Source organism: Pan paniscus, chromosome 5, assembly GCF_029289425.2.
Source record: "Pan paniscus chromosome 5, NHGRI_mPanPan1-v2.0_pri, whole genome shotgun sequence".
NCBI classification, from domain to species: Eukaryota; Metazoa; Chordata; class Mammalia; order Primates; family Hominidae; genus Pan; species Pan paniscus.
The window spans coordinates 125,402,725-125,426,587 of record NC_073254.2 but is presented as its reverse complement, the minus strand read 5'-3'; the positions used below and the strand labels follow the sequence as shown (position 1 = coordinate 125,426,587).

At 42.6% G+C, this 23,863-nt stretch overlaps 1 protein-coding gene across 1 annotated transcript in view; it reads left to right on the top strand.

The window, feature by feature from the left end:
• The first annotated feature begins 1,524 nt into the window (after positions 1 to 1,524).
• Positions 1,525 to 23,863, top strand: part of PREP (prolyl endopeptidase) — a 128,126-nt gene continuing 105,787 nt past the window's right edge. The window contains exons 1-2 of the mRNA XM_034962627.3: positions 1,525 to 1,879; positions 6,780 to 6,854. Coding sequence (XP_034818518.1) covers positions 1,835 to 1,879; positions 6,780 to 6,854 — 120 coding nt within the window. The 5' untranslated portion in view covers positions 1,525 to 1,834. The remainder of the gene's footprint in view (positions 1,880 to 6,779; positions 6,855 to 23,863) is intronic.

Genomic DNA, 23,863 nt, shown 5'->3' with positions numbered 1-23,863 from the left:
CTAAATTGAAGTTTTCCCTGCAAATGGGTGCGCTGTAGACTCTAGAGTATCTCTACTTATTTATGAGTAGGAAGGCCGTCAGAGTGGTTAAGAATGAGCATTGGTATTGGAGAGACCTAGGTTTGAATCCTGGCTCTACTTTTTCACTTTTTGTGAAGTCCTGGGCAAAAGTCAGCCCGTTTTCCTTAACTATAAAATAGGGACATTAGTTCTAGATAGTTTCCTGATACACTGAAAAAAACACTCAATAAGCATTAATATTATCATTAGGGGGTCTGCTGGGTCAAGTGCTCCTGGGTTGCTCTTTAAAAAATCCCTCACAGTGGCAGAAGGAGGAGACAATGCCTGCCAGTCCCTGCGTCAGGTGACAGCCAGGGAAGGCACAAGGTGGGAACTGGAATTGGGACTTCTGGGCTGTAGTGGGCTATGCCCCCGTGTTTGCACAAAGTTTGTTATCAATAGCGTGAGTTCTCCCAGAATTGAGGATTCTCAGATTGCCCAAGGAGGGGGTATCTGGGATCAGATGCAGAAAATGATTATGACACATCACTATGACCAGAAATGGTGAACTAAGGGTGAGGCATGGAATTGGGACCATATCACAAAAGAGACGGAGGACACAAGTTTATAATAGTTACCATATCCACTTAGATTCCGGAGGTGAAGGACTTTCTGGTCACACCTATTCTTTCTTCCAGGACTTTTTGGAAGCCAGGGATAGAAAACACACTGGGCACACACTATACCCCTGATGGCTGGGGCTATAAAGTCTCTTCTGGGTGGTCCAGGAAGCAAGACCAGAACACATACCGCTGCTGGCCCGAGGATGATGACATGTAACTATTAAATGTTCATGGGTTTGAGGTCAAGTATCTTGTCTAATATCTTTTTTTCCCATAAACAGTAGGTGCTCAATAAACAAGCATGACAGCAGGAGAGGAAATGAGGAAAAGGCAGGATAAATAAAATACCCCTGATGAGTTCCAGGCCTCTTAATCTTGGTTCTTTCTCAATCGGTAAATATCAAATAAGGGCTCAACCGTAGTCCTGCCAACACCTCCAAAGCATCTCCATAGTCCGGATGCTAAACCACCCAGTGTCCACCAGGGGTCCTGGGATGAAGGGAGACGTGTTTCTTTCACGGTCATCATGATCGATTACTTCTTCCCTTCAAGTCCAGAGTCGCAGGCAGTGGACATAAGGCCACCTCCAGCCCTCTGCTTCCAAGGCTGGGTAGAGGCAAGGTCTCCCTTCGCCGCCGTAACCAGCCCGGGAACAGGAAGGCTGGGGAAGGTGGGGGACTCCATCAGCAAGGAAACCCTGGGGCTTCACTCTCCTACAGGCGGTCCTGCGAGCGCGGCCAAAGCGAGGCAGGGCGCTAGGGAAGGCGCGGGGCCCCGGCCTCGGTGGAAGGACGTGTCCCCGGCGCAGAGGACGGGCGGGCGGCCGGGCGTGGGCGAGCGCGTAGCCGGCGTGCTCCTCCGTGCGCCCGGGCGGCGCGGGCGCGGCCGGCGATCCTGCAGAGGGAGCTGTGCGCCGGCCTTAGCGCACGCTCGGTGCCGCCCGCTCCCTCTTGCCGCCGCCGCCGCCGCTGGGCCCGCCCGCCGGGGAGGGGCTCCCGGCCTCGCAGACAGCGGCTTCCTGCTTTCTGCACGTCCTCGCCGCCGCGCCGCCAGTCCGTTTGTGCTAGCTCTGGCCGTGAGCCGGCCGCCCGCTGCCGCCGGCCGCCCCGCAGCTGCCTGCGCCCCAGCCGCGCCTCGCGGCCAGCCCGGCTAGCTCAGGTCCGCTCCCGGAGCCCGCGCCCCTCCACGCTGCCCCCTGCCTGTCCCCGGCCATGCTGTCCCTTCAGTACCCCGACGTGTACCGCGACGAGACCGCCGTAAGTATCCCTGCCTCCGCCCACAGGGCTCCCGGGCAAAGGTGCCCAGCCTGCCTGACCCGTGGCACCCGCAGCTCCTCTTCCTGTAGGCCTTCGACCCCCGCGTCCCTCCCCTCCCCCTCGGCCTTTGTTTGGGAGAATTGGGCCGGGGGCGCGGGGCTCCTCTACAGCGCTGGGGTCCCGCGGGCGGTCACTCTGCTAGTGCTGGCGGCGGAGCCTGTGGGCAGCGCCGCCCGACCGCTTCCTAGAATCAATGGGGTCAAGGGCAGACGCCCGGGTAGAATGGGTGTCTTCAGGGAGTGGGAAGACAGACAGTGTCACTGCTTTTTTGACTGGCGAAGCCTCTTGCTTAAATATGGTGGTAGGAGAAAGTGTCCGCTGGGGTGTGTGTGTGTGTGTGTGTGTGTTTGTGAGATGTCACATTTAAAAACGAAAACAAACTTTTAAAACTTACACTTTAAAGTCCTTAGAGTTGAAGCATATTCGTTCGATTTTAAAAGGTGTGTTGAGCGCCTACCCTGTCCCAGGTCGGATGAGGCGCACTGGGCCCTGGGGATGCCAGAGACCCGGACAGAAATGGGGAAGGCGGAGCAGTGACCCCATAGTGTGGCCGTGCTGATCCATGTTTTCTTAAACAAGAAAAGGAGTTGAGAGAGGGTGAGAGGAGGTCTTAGAAGGGAGAGGGGTTGACCTTTTTCAGAATGAGTAAGTTTTGTCTAGTGGCGGAGTTGACCACCATTTGCCTAAGCTGCAGATGAACTCAAGGTAACTGTTGAGATCCAGTAGGCGGAATTCTGGGCAGACACCTTTTTTGTGTAAACGTGAATTTGACGACTTAGGAACTGGATTGCATCCACATGTTGTGGCCATGATTCTCTTACTAATAGCTACATTTCTCAGATTACTTAAAATATAATCAGAATAAGTATGTATTTGTGTGATACAGTTTTAATGTTTTTCTGTTTACTTTCCCAATTTATGCCAGAAAGTGTTTACTTTAAAGCACGTGCTACATTGGGGTAAAGGGTGCTGACGCTTCGGAGTAAATACTGTTTTAAATTAAGACTTCCAAGTGACACTGATGCATTCATTCATGGTTTCTTTGACCAGTGGCCATCTGGTAACCATGTTTTCTCAGTCTGCTCAGCTGCTTGCTTATTAAATTTACCCTAACAGCTCAAGAAGCTCTATTCCTGTGGTTTAAAGGGTTGTTTCCTTTGAATATGGGAGTAAAGTGATCCTGCTGGAATGGAGAAAGAGGCTGGACTAAATGAAAAGACCAGAGCGCTAGTTCTGGTTCTGTCATTCACTAGTTAGGTGACTTTTAGCAGCTCTTTTACCTGTTATGGGCCTTTTTTCTCATATGAGAAATATTTGGACTGACCATAGGGCTTACTTGCTTCTGCAGTAGGAATGTTGTCATTCATTCATTCATTCATGTGACAGTCTAGCTCTGCAGTGTTCCAGACTAGTAATGGGAAGCCAGGTGACTATCTTGGTTCTGGTTCTTGAGGATCAGAATATAAAGAATTACCCATTCTGTGGTTTGATAAGTGCAGTTTTAAGTTTGTTTTTAGAGTTACTTGTTAGTTTTTCACCACTCTGGGTGCCTAAATCCTACAGTTTATTTATTTATGTTTGATATTTCATGAAAGGTTTAAGTGGGGATTTCATGAAGACATCTAAAAGGTTATAAACAACTCGGAAGGGTATACTGTGGATTTTAATACACTCCAGTTCCTTCTCATTAAGCAACTCATGCTAACTCTAAGCCTCGTGGCCAAGGGAATGTAGCTCTGGCCCAGTCTGGATCCTGTTCTGTGGCTCCTTGATAGCTTACGGTGGAGTATCTTTTTTTTTTGCATTAAGGTTTTGGTTACTAAGCCCTAGGCTTGACTTAGGTATTTGCTTAAATGGTAGCCTTTGATTTCTAGGATGGGTTTGTTTCTCCCCAGCTGATGGTGGGGATTGCGGTAGCTCTCTGTCTCTTTCACTTGAGCACCTTCAGCCACATGCTCAGTACTCTCCTGCTGAAAGTTTTGGAGCGTTGAGACCATTTTGGTGGAGTTCTGCCATTTTGGGCAGAAATTTGGAAGCCATGACACTTCTTGTGCAATACCATCGACCATTGCTTAAGAGAGTTGCTATCAGGAAATTCAGGTCTGTCGCAGGGGACTCACACTCTGATAGAAGAGGATTTAGGGTGAGAGGAGAACACAGAAGAGGATGGGACTAATTTCCATCAGGAGGAGGAGGTATTATGTGAATTGAGTCTGGAAGTTGACCAGTTGGGTAAGGGACAAAGGACATTCCTGATCCTGTGACTAAAGTAAAGCCATAGCTATGCAGGCCTGGATTGTTGTGGAATTGCATTTGTTTGTAGGGTGGCAAGAAGGCGATTCTGACCAGACCATCAACAGATGGATAAATTTGCATGGGGCTGGAAAGATGAGCAGGGCAGGTTTGATGGGGCCTGCCTGCTGTGTGTACGAGTCTGCACTTTATCCTGAAGGCAGTGGGTGAGTTGTTGAACAGTACAAGTAAAATATCGAACAGGATCAAGTAGTACAGTACCTTATCAGGGCTCTATTTTTAAAGCCTCTTGGGGAGATCAAGAATGATTAGCAAACTTAAATCAGGTGGAAGAATTTGATTCAAGCGAAGTGGCTATAAGACACATCCACCTCATTTGTAGGGTATGGTCTTAGAAAAAATTGGAGGTGGAGAGTTGTGGCTCCTGGGATTAACTCTGGAATTGTCCCGGAGAGAATGTTTCTTGTCCTAGTTAAAAATATCTGATCAATAACTTCCATCTGCTGTAGATGATGGTGCCCGGTCTGGGCAGATAGGGCTGCTTGGTGTAAAATTCTAGATATGCCTGAATTTAGTAACATAATCCAGGAACATTTTCTAAGTGTCTATTCTGGCCCCTCTGATGAGTGTTTGGGGAAAAGGGTGGGCTGACTGCTTTAGTCCCAGGTCTGGTTCTGAACTTGATATGGTTCTGGGCATGTTACCCAACCTTATCCCTGCTGTTGCTCCTAGAAGTGTATGATTGAAAGATGCTTTACAATTCAAAATTTTCTGATTTCTTAATGCTAGGAAAAGAAGATTGTTATTTTAAGCTTATTTTATAACTACTTCAAGGTGTGTAAAATGTAAAAGACTTGCAGATGAGAAGAAAAGATGAAAAGCTGTTGTTCAGTGGTGACAGTCTGCTAAAAGTTAGAGATATCAGAATTGAAAATTGGTAGCTTTATGAAGACCCATCTGGAGAGGCTTTAGTCGGGTTTTATGTTCCTTGCTCTTGTTTTTACGTCCCTTGCTTAGTCAGTTGTTTAATGAAAATATATACAGAGTGTTCTGGCTTACCTGCCCATTTATCCAGTTGTGCATTTCCCCAGGAGTTCTTTCACCTGGCATCAGACAAGGACAGATGTGGAGAGCCCGGTGTTGTAAGGGCCAGAGAGATTGTTCTCACCCAGCCAGAGCCACACTGGAACTAGAGCAGCACTAGGTTTTCTTTAGGAAATAGCCCTTACCTTCTGGCATTATAGAACAAAGCAAGGAGACAGATTAAAAAATTCATCTGAGATAGAGGTAGTCTTCCCAACAGCTTTATACAAGAAGCCTTAACTAGAATGTTGGAGTGGTTCAGAGACTTGATTGGCAAGACATTGTCAGTGTGGTTTCATTAATGGGGTTAATCTTTTTTTTTTCTGAGATGAAGTCTTGCTCTGTTGCCCGGGCTGGAGTGCAATGGCGTGGTCTCAGCTCACTGCAACCTCTGCCTCCTGGGTTCAGGAGACTCCCCTGCCTCAGCCTCCCGAGTAGCTGGGATTACAGCACCTGCCACCACGCCCGGCTAATTTTTAAATTTTGAGTAGAGACAGGATTTCACCATGTTGGCCAGGCTGGTCTTGAACTCCTGACCTCAAGTGATCCGCCTGCCTCAGTCTCCCAAAGTGCTGGGATTATGGCTGTGAGCCACTGCACTCTGTCCTAATGGGGTTAATCTTGATGGTATCAGGTGGAGAGATTTTGTAATGATTTTTACTGCTGGATAATTTCTTTTGGCATAATCACTTGAGGAGTGGTGAAAACTGTTTCTACTTGCTCCTTCAGATGCCTTCAAGTGGCTTCTAAGGCCAGGCCTTAGAAGCTCCAGAAAGCTTCCTTCAGCCAGGTTCTACTTACACTAAGCAGTTTTATTTCTTCCAATATCATGGTAACCTGAATGGGTGATGCTTTTGCACCTTCTTTTTGTAAACAGTGGAAAAAAGCATTTCATAACAATAAATAAAAAGGAAGAAAGCCATTAGTTTTAAAATGTTTTGCCATTGCATTTAAGTCAGCTTTTTGAACTTATGTCAATTAGAATCATTATACTACATATTAGTAACTTGCTTTTTGGCAGTTTAGACATAAAAGCAAACCTGGGCTACATTGCAGGGAGATTTTCTAATCATTGGGAAGCTCAGCGGAACAGGAGAATGAGCACGTGTGTGTTAGCCCCCTCCCTGACGTGCCCTTCTTGTGTGCCCACTGTATTGTCCACTGTATTGTGTCATTCTGTGCTTGGCTGCTGACAGCACGTTTTCAAGTTTCTTTAGCACAGTGGCAGGTCTTTGTTTTGTGTTGTAGGGACAGAGCGGTTTCCTGTTCTGACCTTTCATCTTTCTTTCCTCTCTAGCTGAAACATTCTTTTCATGAAGGGTGGCTTGACACCTTTGAGAACCTGCCAACTTTGGTTCATGTGGTAATTTGGGCAGACACGTTGCCAGTGAGCCAATTAGTATTTTTGTCCATCCCTTTCCTATTTCTCCATTACATTAAAAAAATACCAGTTTTAATTGGGGTTAGAGAGTAATTATCTAATACCTCATTTTGTTTTTTACAGGTACAGGATTATCATGGTCATAAAATTTGTGACCCTTACGCCTGGCTTGAAGACCCCGACAGTGAACAGACTAAGGTAATTTGGTTTCTAATTAAAGATAAGGCAGCCTTAGTAGCTAGCACCAAACTCTAAATGTCACTAACTATAGCTTTTCCTTTCTGGTGTTTTCTGCCATGGGATGGTGAGTATACCTGTTGTTACCACTACTTTTTGTCAAATAATTTATGGGGAAAAGACAAAAGCATGGCTTAGTCCCAGAGAAAATCACGTAAGTGTTTCAGATAATGTTTATGGTTCATAGTGACACTGATGAGCTATTTTAAATGAAAATATCAGAAAGAAAACTGATTTTTGCCAAAAGAAAAAACGAAAACCTAGATAGAAATGATGTTAAAGGAAAAAATTGCCTAAATATTTTTTTCCAAAGAAAAGGAAATCTTGTATATGAAATGAATATTAGGTCTTGAAAACTGAACACTGTCCTTAAATTGCTTATTGATGTCAACACAACAACAGTGAAACAAAAGCTAAGTAGTGAAGGGGCAGGGGGGAGCATTTTCTGCCCTAAAAACATAAAGCTTTCATATTCTTTTGGAGAAACAGTATTTCAAGGATCCTGCTGAAGTCCATTCAGTAATGAAGGTGGCCCTAAGTCCTATGTCCCACAGACATTTTTCCCTTTTTGGAGTGCCTAGGACTTGTCACTTATGTATACTTTTTTTTTTTTTTTTTTGTAGACAGAGTCTTACTCTGTCACCCAGGCTGTAGGACACTGGTGCGATCTTGGCTCACTGCAACCTCCGCCTCCTGGGTTCAAGCAATTCTTGTACCTCAGCCTCCCGAGTAGCTGGGATTACAGGCATGTGCCACCACACCCGGCTAGTTTTTCTATTTTTAGTAGAGACGGGGGTTTCACCATGTTGGCCAGGCTGGTGTCGAACTCCTGGCCTCAAGTGATCCTCCCGCCTCGGCCTCCCAAAGTGTTGGGATTACAAGTGTGCACCATCGCACCCAGCCCATTTATGTATACTTTATGTAGTTAATTAAGTTTGCTTGGTTGGGGGAATAGTGTTTCTCAAGTTCATCTTAAGTTCTTTGATTCTTCTATTTATAACCATAGTACATAATACTTAGTACATATTTGCAGCTTCTGATATGTTCAGCATCCCAAAATTTATTCGAGCTTCTTTAGAGTTGCAGTGTACGTTTCCCATTTAAAAAAAAAATGTTAAATGGCACTCTAGGTAGTTTTTCAGGCCAGCCTTCAAATGCCTGTGTCTTAACTCCGCCTGTTTCTTGCAGTCCCTTGCCACCGTATATACCAGTGTTCTCTGGATACCTGAATTCAGATTTGCCAGGAAAGCATCCCTTCCTGATGTAGAATTGCCCATCTCCCCACTGGGACAAGGAAAGGGATGGAGTGAAGAGCTTAGCCAGAGCATGATGGTATATGGAGAAAAGAGAGAAAGTAGAGGCAGGGGAGTAAACCACATGATCATCTCTTCCTTCTTCCTTTAGTCTCAAGCACTGGCTCACCTGCTTTCTGCTATCCTCACCTGTTCTTTGTGAGTAGTGTCTCTCCTTTGCCCACTGCAAAGCTCTTACAACTTCTTTTTATCCTTTGTCCCTAAAGTAAGCACACTGCTATTTTGAGATTTCCTAATGGTTTTTACTTTTATCTGCAATCCTACATTCTTTCTCTAACTCCCTTCAAGAAAGACAAAGATCTCATGGATGAGAATGGTTGATATTTGGGGTTTAATTTTTCTTTCCAGAAGCACTGGGTTATAGTAGTGGATGGGCAGAAATTCCAAAGTGAGAAACACCTGAGTATCTTTAGGAATGGTGAAGGCTGTAGCTCTGCAGGTAAGTCTGAGGGGACAGAGAACAGGTGTGGGGTTACCTCCCCACTTCATCCCTGCCATAGATTACCCTGATCGTTCAACACTGGGCTGACTGAGACAGAGGGATTGGGTCTGGGAGTGGAGAGTCACATGCACCTGCATAACCTGTACTGGCTAGAAAGCACCAGGGAAAGGATGAAGTTCCTGTGCATCTCTTGGAAAACTGTCCCTAAGGACCTGATGATTTCTTCACCTGAAGTATTGGCTATAACCTGGATTTCTACAGCCTTTGATGGTGATTGAGTGATTTAGCACTGTCAAAATGACCCAGGTTTTATCTGTTAGTGAATGTATACTTTGTATACATGTATACAAAGTATACTTTGTATACATGTATACTTTGCTGTTCCTTAGTTGATAATGACAGGTTCATGGATGACAAGCCACTTATTAGTGGATATCAAGCTTCCAATTAGTGGATGAAACTGCTAATTAATGATCTTATAGTCAGCACTTGATAGAAACTAAGACATTGGAGTATACACTATTTTTGTGGTATACATTTCTTGGATGCTTACCATGTGGCAGGCACTTTACCGGGAGTTCTGCATACCCTGTTTCATTTAATTCTCAAATTCTGAAATATATCTTTTTATTTCCCCCATTTTACAGATGAAGAAATTGAGGTGCTGAGTGATTAAGTATGTTGTCCATGGCTACTCAGCTAGTAAGTGTGTAGTCAAGGGTAACCCAGGTAGACGAGGCGGTTATCAATTACACATTAAAAAATAAGTAAAAGTAAAAAGACTGGGTGTAATACTTTGCAGATGCAAGCTAAAGGAATGTATTCATGTCTGTGCTTGCCATGTGCCTTTGTAGGCCCTCAGGTGTGAACCCTGGGCCAGCCCCCACTCCCATGCTGACCTGTTCTTTTTTAAAATATATATATATTTTAAATTGTAATAATTCAGAGTACGTGATCTTACATCCTTCTCTGACTTCATATTCTACCATGGCAATTTTTCATGTTAGAAAGCAATCTTTACAGCCCAGAATTTTAATAGTGATACTATTTCATCAGGCAGATGCACTATATTATGCCTAATGACTTCTGTTGGAAATGATTGTTTTCAACTTTTCACTATTACAAATAATGTCCCAAACAAGCACTTTTCTAGATCTCCACATTTCTGACAATGACATGATTACTTGTTGCAGTAGCCTTGAAATCTCTTCTCCATTCTCAGGTATTTGCTTTTTGTCGTTGCTATCAAATGGGTTCCTTTTTCATTATTGATGGCATATACAAGTGTTACTGACTCTTTTGTTAGAGACAGGGTCTTGCTGTTGCCCACGCTGGAGTGCAGCCGTCTTCTGGGCTCCAGCCATCTTCCTGCCTTAGCCTCCCAAGTAGCTGGGACTACAGGCGCACACCACCATGCCTGGCTAAACTAGCTACTGCTACCAATTTTATATTTATTTTGTACCTAGTTCCCTTACTGAACTCACCAAATTTTCAGTTATTTCCCTTAGATTTTTAGATACATAATCATATAACATATAATCAAATTTAGTGATAATTCTATTTTCTCTTCTATCAAACTTTGGTTATTTTATATATTTTGTACCTAGTAATTTTTTTGAACTCACTGATTTGAATAAGTTTTCAGCTATTTCCCTTAGGTTTTCTAGATACATAATCATATAATCTACAATCAATTATTATTTTCTCCTCTACCAAATTTCAGTTCAGGTCTTATTGAATTGGTCAAAGCTCTGCAAAACATGTAAGAATAGTAGTAAGAAAGAACTTTCTAGCCTAGTGTTTAAATTGTTATTTTGAATGATATTTGTCATCTTGTTTAAGCATTGTTATTCCTACTTTTAGTTTTGGATTTTGATTTCTTTTTAATACCAATCAGGGTAATTATATAGCTTCACTAATATATTAATATTAAAATGTCCTTGAATTCCTGTGATAAAATTCCATTTTTAATCTGTTTTTATGTTCCTTACAACTATATTTACAAGAAAAGTTGGTCAATATCTTGTTATCCAATATAATAACCACTAGCCACTTGTAGCTCCTGAGGACCTGAAATGTGGCTAGTCTGAATTGATTACATGTTGTAAGCATAAAATACATGCTGGATTTCAAACACTTAGTTTGAAAAAAAAAATGTAAAATACCTTAATATTTTATATGGATTACATAAAACCAGTCAGGACATTAGAAACATCTGTAGCTCTCTTATAAGATCTGAAATAGAGTTTCGATTTAATCTAGTATTTAATACAGGTTGGCCAATCCTGCCACTGCCTAGCATTTAAGGCTATATCCTTTATAAAACAAAATCAGAGAAGACTTGTAATGGAAAATTCTCAAAAACAGGGTTGAAATGATTTGTGTGTAGTGGATTAAATAAAATATATTATTGAAATTAATTTTTTTTTCCTTAATGTGGCTACTAGAAATTTTTAAATTGTATATGTAGCTTGCGTAATGTATCTACTGGACAGCGCTTCTCCTCTGTTTCTTTACAAAATATCTCTGTTAACATATTTCATATCAGCGTTAGATTTGCTTCAGAGAATCAACTGAATTGTGTGTTACCTTGTACAGTCTGAAGCATTTGCTGTAAAATAGCAATATGGGCCTTGACAGCTAGAAAAGATTCATCCAGATTCAACTCTCCCTCTACCCCCTGCCCCACCCCTGTTTTTGAGAATTTTCTGTTACAAGTCTGCTCTGGTTTTGTTTTATAAAGGATATAGCCTTAAACGCCAGGCACTGTCAGAATTAGCCAACCTAAATTAAATACTAGATTAAATCCAAGACCTACTGGTAGCATTTCAGATCTTGTAAAAGAGCTACAGATGTTTCTCACTTCTTGAATGGTTTTTATTGGAAATGTAATAAGCAGCTTTTTATTTGTTTTAGAGGCTCTGTAAAGATTCTCCTCTTTACAGCAAGGTATGGCTAATACACCTTTGTGTATATGCTAATAATGTGAATAGAAAATGTTCATGCTGCTTTTCCGCTCTTGTGAAAAACCCACCATATCTTTTCAGTCTGGGACCAAAATTTAACTCATCAGATCCAAGATGATAGACTCACTGGCATCATTAACAAGACTGCTTAGAGACGCATGAGAGGTATGCATGGAAGATGCACAGGAAAGGCCTACGTTGCCCCCTCTGACACCTGAAGTATGCTGTCTGAACAGGTCAGCATGGGGCCGGCTGCGGTGGTTCACACCTGTAATCCTAGCACTTTGGGAGGCTGAGGAGGGTGGATCACCTGAGGTCAGGAGTTCGAGGCCAGCCTAGCCAACATGACAAAACCCCATCTCTACTAAAAATACAAAAATTAGCCGTGCATGGCGGCACATGCCTGTAATTCCAGCTACTTGGGTGGCTGAGGCAGGAGAATCGCTTGAACCCAGGAGGCAGAGGTTGCAGTGAGCCAAGATCATGTCACTGTACTCCAGCCTAGGTGACAGAACGAGACTCTGTCTCAAAAAAAACAAACAAAAACTACATTTGTAAAAACTGGTCTGGGAGAACTATATGGAAATACAAACTAAACGCCAAAAGTAAGGTAAAGGAAAAGCTTTGAGTTAGAAATCCTTCAGATTCCTACTAAGTATAATATGCTGTTTAAGTGCACTTACCACAGTGTAATTTCACTGGTATAAATGGGATATCAGAGTAACCATGGTAGCGTTAGCATGAAGGGCCAGAGAAGGAGGTTTGCAGTCCCTAAAAATGATTTGAGACCAGGCGTGGGAGCTCACGCCTGTAATCCCAGCACTTTGGGAGGCCAAGGTGGGCGGATCACGAGGTCAGGAGATCGAGACCATCCTGGCTAATACAGTGAAACCCCATCTCTACTAAAAATACATAAAAGTAGCCCAGCGTGGTGGCGGGCGCCTGTGGTCCCAGCTACTTGGAAGGCTGAGGCAGGAGAATGGTGTGAACCCAGGAGGCAGAGCTTGCAGTGAGCCGAGATCGTGCCACTGCACTCCAGCCTGGGTGACAGAGCCAGACTCCGTCTCAAAAAAAAAAAAAAAAAAAAAAGATTTGAAGACTAGATAAGTAGGTCCCAATAATCAGCCCATGTTTCCCATTCCGCGCACATTTCCACCTTGTCCTTTGTAACTTGGAGAAGGAAGTTTGGCGTAGTCTTGCCGTACCCTGTTGTTTGGTAACTTGAGCCTCCAGTCTGTAAATAACATGTGGTTGACTTCCTAAACTTTACCTTTCTAAATTTCCCTCTGGTATGTGTACTTGTTTCCCCTGGCAAACAAACAAGCAAATCCCAAACCCCACACTTTGCCTTAGCTCTTCTGAACCGCCTTCTTCCTCTCAGTCGGTCTCCTGGTCCCTTAGGGTGTGTGCCCTGTTCAGATCTTACTTTTATCATGGGCTCTCTCCCTCTCTTTCCCTGCCTATCCACAAGCCACTTTCTGCATGCCTATTGACATAGTTGAAACTACCCTTTTCTTTGTACTACTCCCAGTAACATCTCCCATTAGCATAAACTATTTTCTTCAAGATCAGTGGTGGCCCAGTGGCCAAATCCAGAGACTTCCAGAAATCAGGCTAGGCACAGTGGCTCACACCTATAATCTCAGCACTTTGGGAGGCCAAGATGGGAGGATTACTTGAGCCCAGGAGTTTGAGACCAGCTGAGATGACATAATGAAACCCCGTCTCTTTATTTTATTTATTTGTTTATTTTTGAGACAGAGTCTCATTCCATCACCTAGGCTGGATTGCAGTGGCACGATCTCAGCTCACTGCAACCACTGCTTCCTGGGTTCAAGCGATTCTCGTGCCTCAGGCTCCTGAGTACCTGGAATTACAGGCGCCCACCACGACACCCAGCTAATTTTTTGTATTTTTAGTAGAGACGGGGTTTTGCCATATTTGTCAGGCTGGTCTTGAACTCCTGACCTCAAGTGATCCACCCGCCTCAGCCTCCCAAAGTTCTGAGATTACAGGTGTGAGCCACCGCACCCGGCCTTTGTCTCTTAATTAAAAAAAAAAAAAGTGTGTGTGTGTGTGTGTATAAAACCAGAGACTTAGATAAATCAGCATATATTCCTCACTAGGGAGATGGACCTCATGTCCAGGGAGAATTGTATAGTTGGGATATGCAGGCAAGGAGAATGCTCTTCCTTCAGCCCTGCTTTTTTACATTGCTTTCATCATGGAGGCAGCATCTCTCCGATCGCTGGGGGAATGCTAAATTAGCATTTATTCTTCCTGGCCTCTTTACCCATGTGGTACCAGATAGTCTATATTGCATAATTTGCTCCCCTTCCTGATAGTGATACTTTCTTCTATTTACTTTTCTGGCTTGGTTTTGCAACCCAGGGGTCCAAGTAGAAGCAATATTCTTGTAATCTCAGTCTCCCCATCTTACTCCATCTTATTGTGTCTTCACCCTTTTAGCTGAATGTTCTAGAAGTTGTTACTGAGTTGCTGAAGAAGAAATACACAAAAGAAAAACTTACACCTTTCAAGGGGTAGCTGCCTTAACTGTAACTGATTGTCAGGTCTGGCTTTCACAGAACTGTCCTGGAGCTTGGGCACATGAGTTAGCTAAATGTAGAATATCAGTGGCATTTATCTAATAACTTCTTATTCTCCCTGAGTGCCGCCCTGGGCAAAATAAGAGTAACAACAACTCCATTTCCTTCACAGACCTTGAGAAGAGAACTCTAACAGGATTGGAAAAAAGTATCTTTATTTATATTCGTTCCTTCTGAAAAATAAGATAAAATAACAATTTGTTTCAGAGAGGATGAAAGGAATATAAATGTAGATTTCTTTTCTGGGACATGTGAGTTCCCACTTTCCATTCTCTCACTGACTAGCTGGAAGTGACCCCGTTACACCTGCTGATTAAGGGGCTATGGCAATTAGAACAGAAATCCTTCAGGATTGCAGGATAAGAATCCTGGAAATGTCACCACCTTCTCCGCCTGTCTCAGTACTGTTTCTTTCCTTGGCAGGAAAGATTTAAACCTTAAAGGACTTCTGATCATCTCTAGGATATTTAAATCCTAGGATTTCTATGTAGGTATTTTAGTGTCACAGAGATCAGCGGAGAACAAAGTTTGTGTAGGAAAACGTCTGCTTTCCCAGGTGCCCTTCATTGTCTGTCCTGAAGTCTTTTTGTTTGTTTGTTTCTTTGCTTGCTTGCTTTTGTTTTTGGTCTCTGGGGTTAACCTTAAAAGTGTGTAGCATGAGGAGTTTCTGTTCTTTCTGGTGTCAATTTCGGTGTCGGTCTAGCCTAGGTCTGCCTGGATCATGTGCTTTCCCTAGCCCGGATCCAGAGGCAGCCTCTGGAAGAACTGGTGCTGAGCTAGGCAAGCAGGGACTGATCAGTCTGCGTTTCCCCATCTGGCCACTATGTTTTCAGAGCCATTGGGGTGGAAGCTTGCTCCCAGGAAATTGCAATACGTGAGGGGTTAGTTAAATGTCTCTAAGCCAAAAGCCAGCAGTTAAAGCTTACTGATGGAGCTGTTGATCCCCAGAAATTACAGGTATAAAAGGCTGGTTTTGGTGTACAGTGTTCTTTGAAAACTTTATAACAAACTGGGGATATCTGTGTGGATAATTCCTTCATTCTGTGAGTTGGCAGGCATTTCCGATGTTGCTTCTGTTGCAAGGCAGTGTGGAGGAATGAAGTATTTGCTGGATGGTACCAGAAGTCAGAAGATACAAATTGCAGTCTTTGGTCTTCTGTTTTCTTGTTCTATGACCATAGCAAGCTACCTGATCTAGTCTTCATTTTCTTCATCTATAAAGAGTTAAAGTAATATTCATTAATTTAGCTCCCAGTTATAACAACACCCAAGTGAGAAAATGTATGTAAAAATCCATATACAGCAAAGCTCCATTCAAACGAAGATGGTGCTGCTTGGGCATTGCACCTTCCATGTATCAGGGTACATACTTTCTGACTCTAGTCTCCTAATTGCTTAGTCAGAATGTTTGACTTTAAAGACTCTTGTCTCTTTTTATTTTTATCCACAAAACTAAGCCGATTTTCCTCTTGAGTTCCAGATTTTTCATGAAAAGATACATTCTGAACATTGTTTTTTCATTGGAACTGTGACTTGTAAGTGTGGTTTTATTGTTCCCAAGTGTAGTGATGAAACTAGGCCAAAGATTACTTAAAGGCAGTAGCCTTAAAGTAGCGTCTTTTTAAATTGATACCTTGTGAACCCCACTGGCAGAGCTGGCCTGTGAGACACCTTCTACCCATTCATTCATGTCCCATATATGGGCCTGGATTGAGAATTACTGCTGTATGTATCCCTGCTGTAGTAAACGTGGGAAATGTGTTTAGTAACTATTTTACCACATATTATCTCAGTCTCTAAGACTTCTAAGGTCTTAAAAGTCTTACTACCTTCTGTGGGAATGTTTAGCTTTATTACAGTTTGTAAACATACTTCTCAGAAATTCACAAGTGAAATATGTATTTAGGGAACACCTTCCTTCTGATCTCCGGATGGGATAATTGTCAAAAGTATGAGGAAGTTGCTGGTACTGGGCTACTCCTAATCACTACATTCCCTTTTCTCCCCACCCCCACCCCCCAATCTCCTTTCTCTTGCTTTCTGTAATACGGTTTTTGATGCAAGCGGCAAAAACTGATTCTGGGCAAGTTAGGCAAATGGGGCATTTATGGCAAGGATATGAAGGCAGCTTGGAATGGACCAAGGGCCAGGCTCTGAGCAGGCAGGAATGTCACTTTTCACCCAGCATTGCTATGGCTTCAGTGATCTCCAGTCATTCAGCCTGCCGTCTCTTTTTCAAGTGATGGTATCCCAAGAGAAGGAGTCTTGACTGGCCAAGCTGTGGGTGTGTGCTTGCCCCTTGGCTGTATTGCAGCAGTAAGAGAAGAGATTTGGTAGAAGCCCCAGGGACCCTCTTTGGCTTCTGTAGTGGCAGCACAGCTACCTGCTCCACTTAGAAGGGAGGGCGCTACGGAGGGAGCATGGATGCTGGCTACCCCAATGCCACATGCCTGCAGGTTTCATTCTCTCTCTTTTCTCCATATGTGCTTCATTTCCTCCTACTTCTTCACCTTTCCTCCTCTCTCCTTAGTTTATCTAGGTGCCCACTGTGCTGAGTATTGGGTTAAATAAGGGGGATGCGGTGTCATAAGTAAGACAGATGCCCATACCAGCATGGAATTTGCCTTGTAGCTTGGGAGGACCAGAGATTGAAGATGGGCATGCCACTTGATCTCTGAGCTGCTAGAGACTGGAGCAGAAAGGAGGCCAAGCCACATCTTGTAGCACAAGCTTGTCTAGCCTGCGGCCCACCGGCCACATGTGGCCCAGGATGGCTTTGAATGTGGCCCAACACAAATTCGTAGACTCTGAAAACATTATGAGATTTTTTTTTTTGCGACTTTTTCTTTTTCTTTTTCTTTTTTTTTTTTTTTTAGCTCATCAGCTATCATTAGTATTAGTGTATTTTATGTGTGGCCTGTGACAATTCTTACGGTGTGGCCCAGGGAAGCCAAAAGACTGGACACTGCTGTTGTAGAGGCTAAGACTCCAGCCCCATTGGTTCACTATCAGGGAAAGCTCCATTTTAGAAAAGCACACTGTAAATCATTGATGAATTGTTTCAAGTACTTGTATACATTTAATGTTACTGTTTTCTCTGTAAGCAGTTACTCAGCTTTGGTTTCAGTCATCTGCAGTTTTTCAGTGAAAAATGCTGGCATCAGATATGGTATTTTTGGGAAAATAGCAGTTAAAAAGTGAACATCTAAAGAACTACGATAACTGATTTCTCTCAACTTCTTTTTTATTTTGTTTTGTTTTTTGAGATGGAGGCTTGCTCTGTCACCCAGGCCGGAGTGCAGTGGCAGATCTCCACTGCAACCTCCACCCGGCAAGTTCAAGCAATTCTCATGTCTCAGCCTCCTGAGTAGCATGAGTAGGTGGGACTATAGGCATCCGCCTCCACACCTGGCTAATTTTTGTATTTTTATTAGAGACGGGGTTTCACCATGTTGGCCAAGCTGGTCTCAAACTCTTGACCTCAAGTGATCTGCCCACCTTGGCCTCCCAAAGTGTTGGGATTACAGGCATAAAACACCGCACCCGGCCTTAGCTTCTTTTTTTCCCCCACCATGTTTAGGTGCCTAATTCACCATCCCATTCTGCCATGTTCAGGTGAGAAAGTGCTTAGCCATAAAAATCACTGGGGCACTTGTTAAAAATACAAATGCTGAAGCTTCAGTCTGGAGCACTGGATTTCGGTATAAATCTGTTTTCCAAGACCCCTATTCCTCAACCTCAGGTAATTCTTCAGACCCAGAAAGTTTGGGAAAACTGCCCTAGGGAATACTTAGATTACTTGATTAAAGAACAATTATAATACCTTTCATTTTTTTTAGGGCCTATTCATAAGCAGCTAAGTTCTAATAGATGCCTCACTGTTGTTTATAGCATCTTTGTAAATTAGTGTTAATGGTTCCAATTTTTCTCATTGGGGGAAATCAAGGCATGTGACAAAATTTCTGGGACTCTTCCAGATCCTCTGACCATTTGAATCATCTCTTTATTTAATCATATACATGACTCTCTGGAGCTCCAGTTGTACCTCCATAAAATCTCATAACTTTCTACTTGCGCTCTTGTCTGTGCCAACACCTCCCTGGGTCTCTCATACATTGCCACTGAGCTAGATGTTCAGTAACTTCCTAACTTGTCTCTTTTCTTCCAGACTTTTCTTTTTACTCTGCTCCCTCTAGCAACTAATGAGAACCCTTAGCAATGTTGGAACCTCTGCCTGTTCATAGGAAGGCAGTGCGTATAGTTGTTAAATGAGCAACTTTAGAGGTAGAAAGGCAGGATTGAATCTTAGCTCCACAATTTTATTAGACATTGGTCATGTTGGTTTTTTTCTTTCTTTCTTTGAGATGGAGTCTTGTTCTGTCACCAGGCTGGAGTGCAATGGTGCTATCTCGGCTCACTGCAATCTCTGACTCCCTGGTTCAGGCAATTCTTCTGCCTCAGCCTCCCGAGTAGCTGGGATTACAGGCATGTGCCACCACGCCCAGCTAATTTTTGTATTTTTAGTAGAGGTGGGGTTTCACCATGTTGGCCAGGCTGGTCTCAATCTCCTGACCTCGTGATCTGCCTGCCTTGGCCTCCCAAAGTGCTGGGATTACAGATGTGAGCCACCACACCCAGTCTGACAATTGGTTGTGTTTTTTAGCCTCATTTTTCTGACTTGTAATTTGGAGAAAACCGCCTCATATAATTGTTAACATTAAATGATAGTGTTTTTGAGCCATTTAGCAAAGTAGCAGGCACATAGTAAGTGCTTAATAAATGCTCACCATTGCACTCATTATTGAGCCATTTAAATAGTATGGAAATTATGGTTTTTGATAATTTGAAAAACTTCATCCTTAGAGTTATCTGGGACAAGTTCTTTTATTGCAATTAATTCTTGGGTTTTTTCCCCCCATTTTGTTTCACAGTCATTGCTCTGTTCAGTTCTGCTTTCTTTTTGGATCAATTTTAGTCCTTTGTATTTCTTAGTAAATTATTCATTTCATTGAGATTTAAAAATTACTAGCATGAAGTTATGTGTAATATGCTTTTTAAATGACTTTATTCTCCCAATCCGTGGTTATATTTGTTTATAATTTCTAAATTTGAGTATCTGTAGCATCATCTTTGCTTGATTAGTTTAGCCAGAGCTTTGGCTAAATGTGCTTTTTTTCTTTTCTTTTTTTTTTTTTTTTTAAGCAGATCTAGGAAGTCTAAGTTTCATGCTTAAAAGTTTCTAGTTCATTGATTTCTTATTTTCTCTTGTTATTTAAACATTTTTTATTTTAATGCTTAAAGTTTATTCTTTCTCATAAAACACCTTTATTGTAGAGAACTTGCTCAGTCATCCCCAGCCAGCCCTGGAGCAAGCTTCTGGTCAGCTCTCCTCTTTCCAGCCTGCTCATGGTCATCCAGTCTTATCTCGTTCAGAAAACCAGAGGCTTCCAAGGAAAGCTGTGTTAGTCAGGACACTTTATTACTGGTACCTGAATCCCAACTCAGACCAGCTCACATAAAAAGAGGAGCTGAGTGGCTCACGTTATTGAGGTTCAGGGTATAAGTGCCTTTAGGCACAGTCTGATCCAGGAGTGCATGTGGTATTTTTGGGAACCTGTCTTTTTCTCTTAGGTCATCTGCTTTTCTCTGATAATTTTATTTTTCCAGCAGCCACTCCTATGTGGTAGAGAAAGCTGGGTCTTGTCTCTTTGGGTTTCTCACAGTCCTTGTAGCCCCAAGTGTCTTAGGTTGAGATAACTTCTCCCTTCAAATACTCATCTCTGTCCCTAAAAAAGGATTCTGATTGTTTTGCCTGGGTTTACTACTATTACTATTTTGTTGACTATTGCCTGTGGGTTAGAATTGATGGAAAGACTTTGCTTATGAAAATGAACAGGGTTTACTTATATAAAGAACGTGGAAGGGAGTTAGCATAGTTAGAATACAGACAGAGGTGTCTGTCACATTATCTATGACAGATGGAGGTACAAGCGAGCAGTACCCAGAATCCTCACTGAGAATGCTCAATTGCAGATGATACGATCTGATGGAGAAAGAGGGTAAACCTCAAACTTTCTGAAGGTATAACTGTCACCGTTCCAGCCAGATGTTCCTCATCAGTCACAGTGTGATCACTGCCCTTCAGTACCTGGCATAACCAAGCATGAGCTCTCAGTCTCCCAAGCCTGCTTCCTGTAAACTCCTGAATTCAGTAGTGCAGGACTGGAAGAGGCTGGCTCCCTGATGGGTGAGTCATGCCAGCAAGCCCTGAGATGAGCCGCAGCCTCACCTGCTTGAGGTCCTGCCCAGCCCTGGTCTGGGGGAGGGACATTCTGATTGGCCAGCAGCGGCCACACCCTTTCCCCAACTATCAGTGGGACTTCATATGGCACCAGAAAGAAATAGATGTCAACTCCAACAGTGTTTGCCACATCCCATGAAACTTAATGTGTGATAGTCTTGTTTTTATTTCTTCGTATTTTCTAAGTAATCTTGTTACAGTTTGGATTTCCTCATTGATAACAGAATTATTCAGGAGAGGGAGGATATGAGTGTGTTTAATGTCCTCATGATCAGATATTTAGTTAGGTTTGGATTTGAGGTGCAAATCACCTCTTCACCAGGTTTTTGGTCAGGAAAGTATACACCAAAGAATGGAGCCTAATGGGGTTAAAATTTCAGTTTTCCCTGGTCATGACGAGTATTGAGAGCAAGGCTTGAATATCAGGTCGGAGTGACGGTTTCTGCTTCCTCCCTAATTAATAGTAACTAGTCCCAGTGGGGGAACGAGTTGATTTACCCACACGGGGAGAAGCAGAGAGGTGGAAAGAGGCCTGACAGGCTTCTAGAAGGCCCCGCCTAGTCTGCTGGTCATGTGCAGCTGGAAGCTTACTATGAGCCCTTTTCACCCAAGAGCAGATGGTCCCAGAGAGAAGAGATGGGCCCACTCTGGGTTTTTTATGTTAAAGTTGACCCCAAAAGATTTTGGGCTCTCACTGATTGAACTAGAATATTTCTCCACCTTGAGAATGAGTAGGGGGGTGCTTGTGGGCCAGGAAAAGAAAGCACTTCATGTGGTGAAGTTAATGGCATTGTGGTCAAAACTGTGACCTGAACAAGCTTTTCTTTCTGGGGCTTAAGATTCCCCCTTTGTTGTCTGATGGGCTGCTAATTTTTGTAAACATTGAGTAAGTCCTGGAAAATTACGAGCACTCTTTTTTTTTTTTTTAATGGTAGAGATTCCTTGGCATAGATATTAGCCTTGGAAAGTACATTATTCCAGTCTTTTATTGTTTCCATTTCTGGACGTGTTTCCTGAAAAGCAGCTGCATCTAATTCTCTTTTGGGCATGACCTACCTTGTCTGTCCTGCCCTCCTGGCCCTAAGTCCTACAGCCTCAGGGTGAGCGCCTCTTGGCTGCTTTTTGATGGGGCTGTCCCTGTACTTGGAGAGTCATTTCCAAATTCCAAATTCTGCTAAAGTGAGAGGGGATCCAAGTGTGCCGCCCATGCCTTTCACTTAGGCTGGGATTATGGTTTTTGCCACTTTCTCCAGAAGCCCCTGATAGTTGCTTAACCAAGTCCTATATCTGTTATTTGTAACAGATGCTCTCAAAGCCTTTGGGATGTAGATAGCACCACTCTTAGTTTTCATTGGTATTTCAGAAGAGGGGAGGTTGATACCCGGGCCTGAGCCAGTCTCTACCTGGAAGTCCCTCCTGGTCATCTTGCCTGCCTGCCAATGGCACTTGCCCCAGCCCACCCTGCCCTGCCCTGGAAGTAGCTTCCCCTTTATTTGTTCTCCTCTAGCACATATCTTTATCTTTCATTCATCTTGTTAATCACCATGGTGCACATTGTAGTGTTTTGTATAAATATTTATTTAATGAGTAATTCTAGGCATAATTTTTATTCATTTATGTAAGAATTGTAAAAAGATGAGTTTTTTTTTAAGTGAACAGTATTTTTAATTTACACTTCCATTTACAAAGGGAAAAGTTAGAATTATATATTCAGATGTGGAGCAATCAGTAAGTGAGCCTGTATCTGTATTTCGTAAGTCAATTTTTTAAAATTGACAAGTGAAAATTGTATATATTTAGGTGTGTAGCACGTCATTTTGATATATGTAGAAATTGTGAAATGGCTAAATCAAGCTATTTAACATATGCGTAATTACCTCACATACTTTGTGTGTGTGTGTGTGTGTGTGTGTGTGTGTGTGTGTGTGTGTGTGTGTGGTGAGAACGCTTAAAATCCCTCTTAGCAATTTTCAGGCAGTTACCATGTTGTACAACAGATCTCTTGAACTTATTTCTCCTGTCTAACTGGAACTCTGTGTCCTTTTACCAACATCTCCCCCAACCCCCGCCTCTGGTAAACACCATTTTACTGCTTCTGTGAGTTTGACTCCTTTAAATAAAACATATAAGTGAGAGCATGAGGTATTCATCTTTCCGTGCCTGGCTTATTTCGTAGGACTGCAGTATTTTGTGTATTAAAATAGAGTACATGAGGGCACTTTGAAAAAAATTTTCTGAAGACATTAGGAGTAAAGGAATCTCAGCTCCCAAATTAAGCCACCCCTTTCCAGATAGCTTTTCTTTTTCTTTTTTAAATTGCAGTACAAACACTTCACATGACAGCTACCCTTGTAACAGATTTTTCTGTGCACAATATAGTATTGCTAACTATAGGTACAGTGTTGTACAGCAGATCTCTAGAACTTAATGATCTTGCATAACTGAAGCTTTGCTTTGCTTTTAAGCTTTCTAATAGTCAAGGCACATGAGATATAAGTAAGATTTCTTAGTTTTGAGCAGCTACTCTTTGCTAGGAAAATGTGTTCAGATTCATCTATGGATATAAAATCTAAACTGTTGACTCTCTTTAGAAGCTCAGCTGCGTGCATCAGGGCTTTCATATTTCAGTTATTTTAATACATCCTAGAATGAGACTGCGGGTACTGAAACTCCTTGAACAACAAGGAATTTGTGTTTTCCTCACCCTGCTTCCTTATCACCATGTAACACTTCCATTTTCTTTTTCTTTATTTTTATTCTTTTTCTCCCTTTTCCCCAATTTTTTTTTCTAATATTTAGATCAACCAAGATGGTATACCTGTTAAATACATAAATGACCACGAAGGCATTTCCCTGGTTAAAATATCAGAAATATTATTGGCGTTTATGTAACCCTAAATTTAACAAAGCTTCTTTACAGAAATTTTCTACCACCTTCATGAAAAGGATTTGCCCGAGTTATAAAGATGTGTGTTATGAAAAAACTTGAGACTTTTAGGAATTTGGACACTCTGGTTTTACGTCTAGACATTTGACTTGGAAGAGTGCAGTCTTTAATGATCTATTTAAAGTAATTAGCTAACATTTGTGGGTAGGAGGTGACAAAATAGGATGTACTAATCCTAGAATTATTTGGTAGCATTTTTATGCCTGGCATAACAGTTTTATGAAAATTTTATATGTGAAAAGCCAGTGTGTCTGCTTCAGGGTGAGATGAATTATGTTGCAGTAGTTGTAATTATACCATGAGACATGTGAAAGAAGCAAAGCAAAATAGAGAAACAGCAGGAGAACACAATTCTGCTTTTCCAAGGAAAATGAACTGAGCAATCTGTTGAG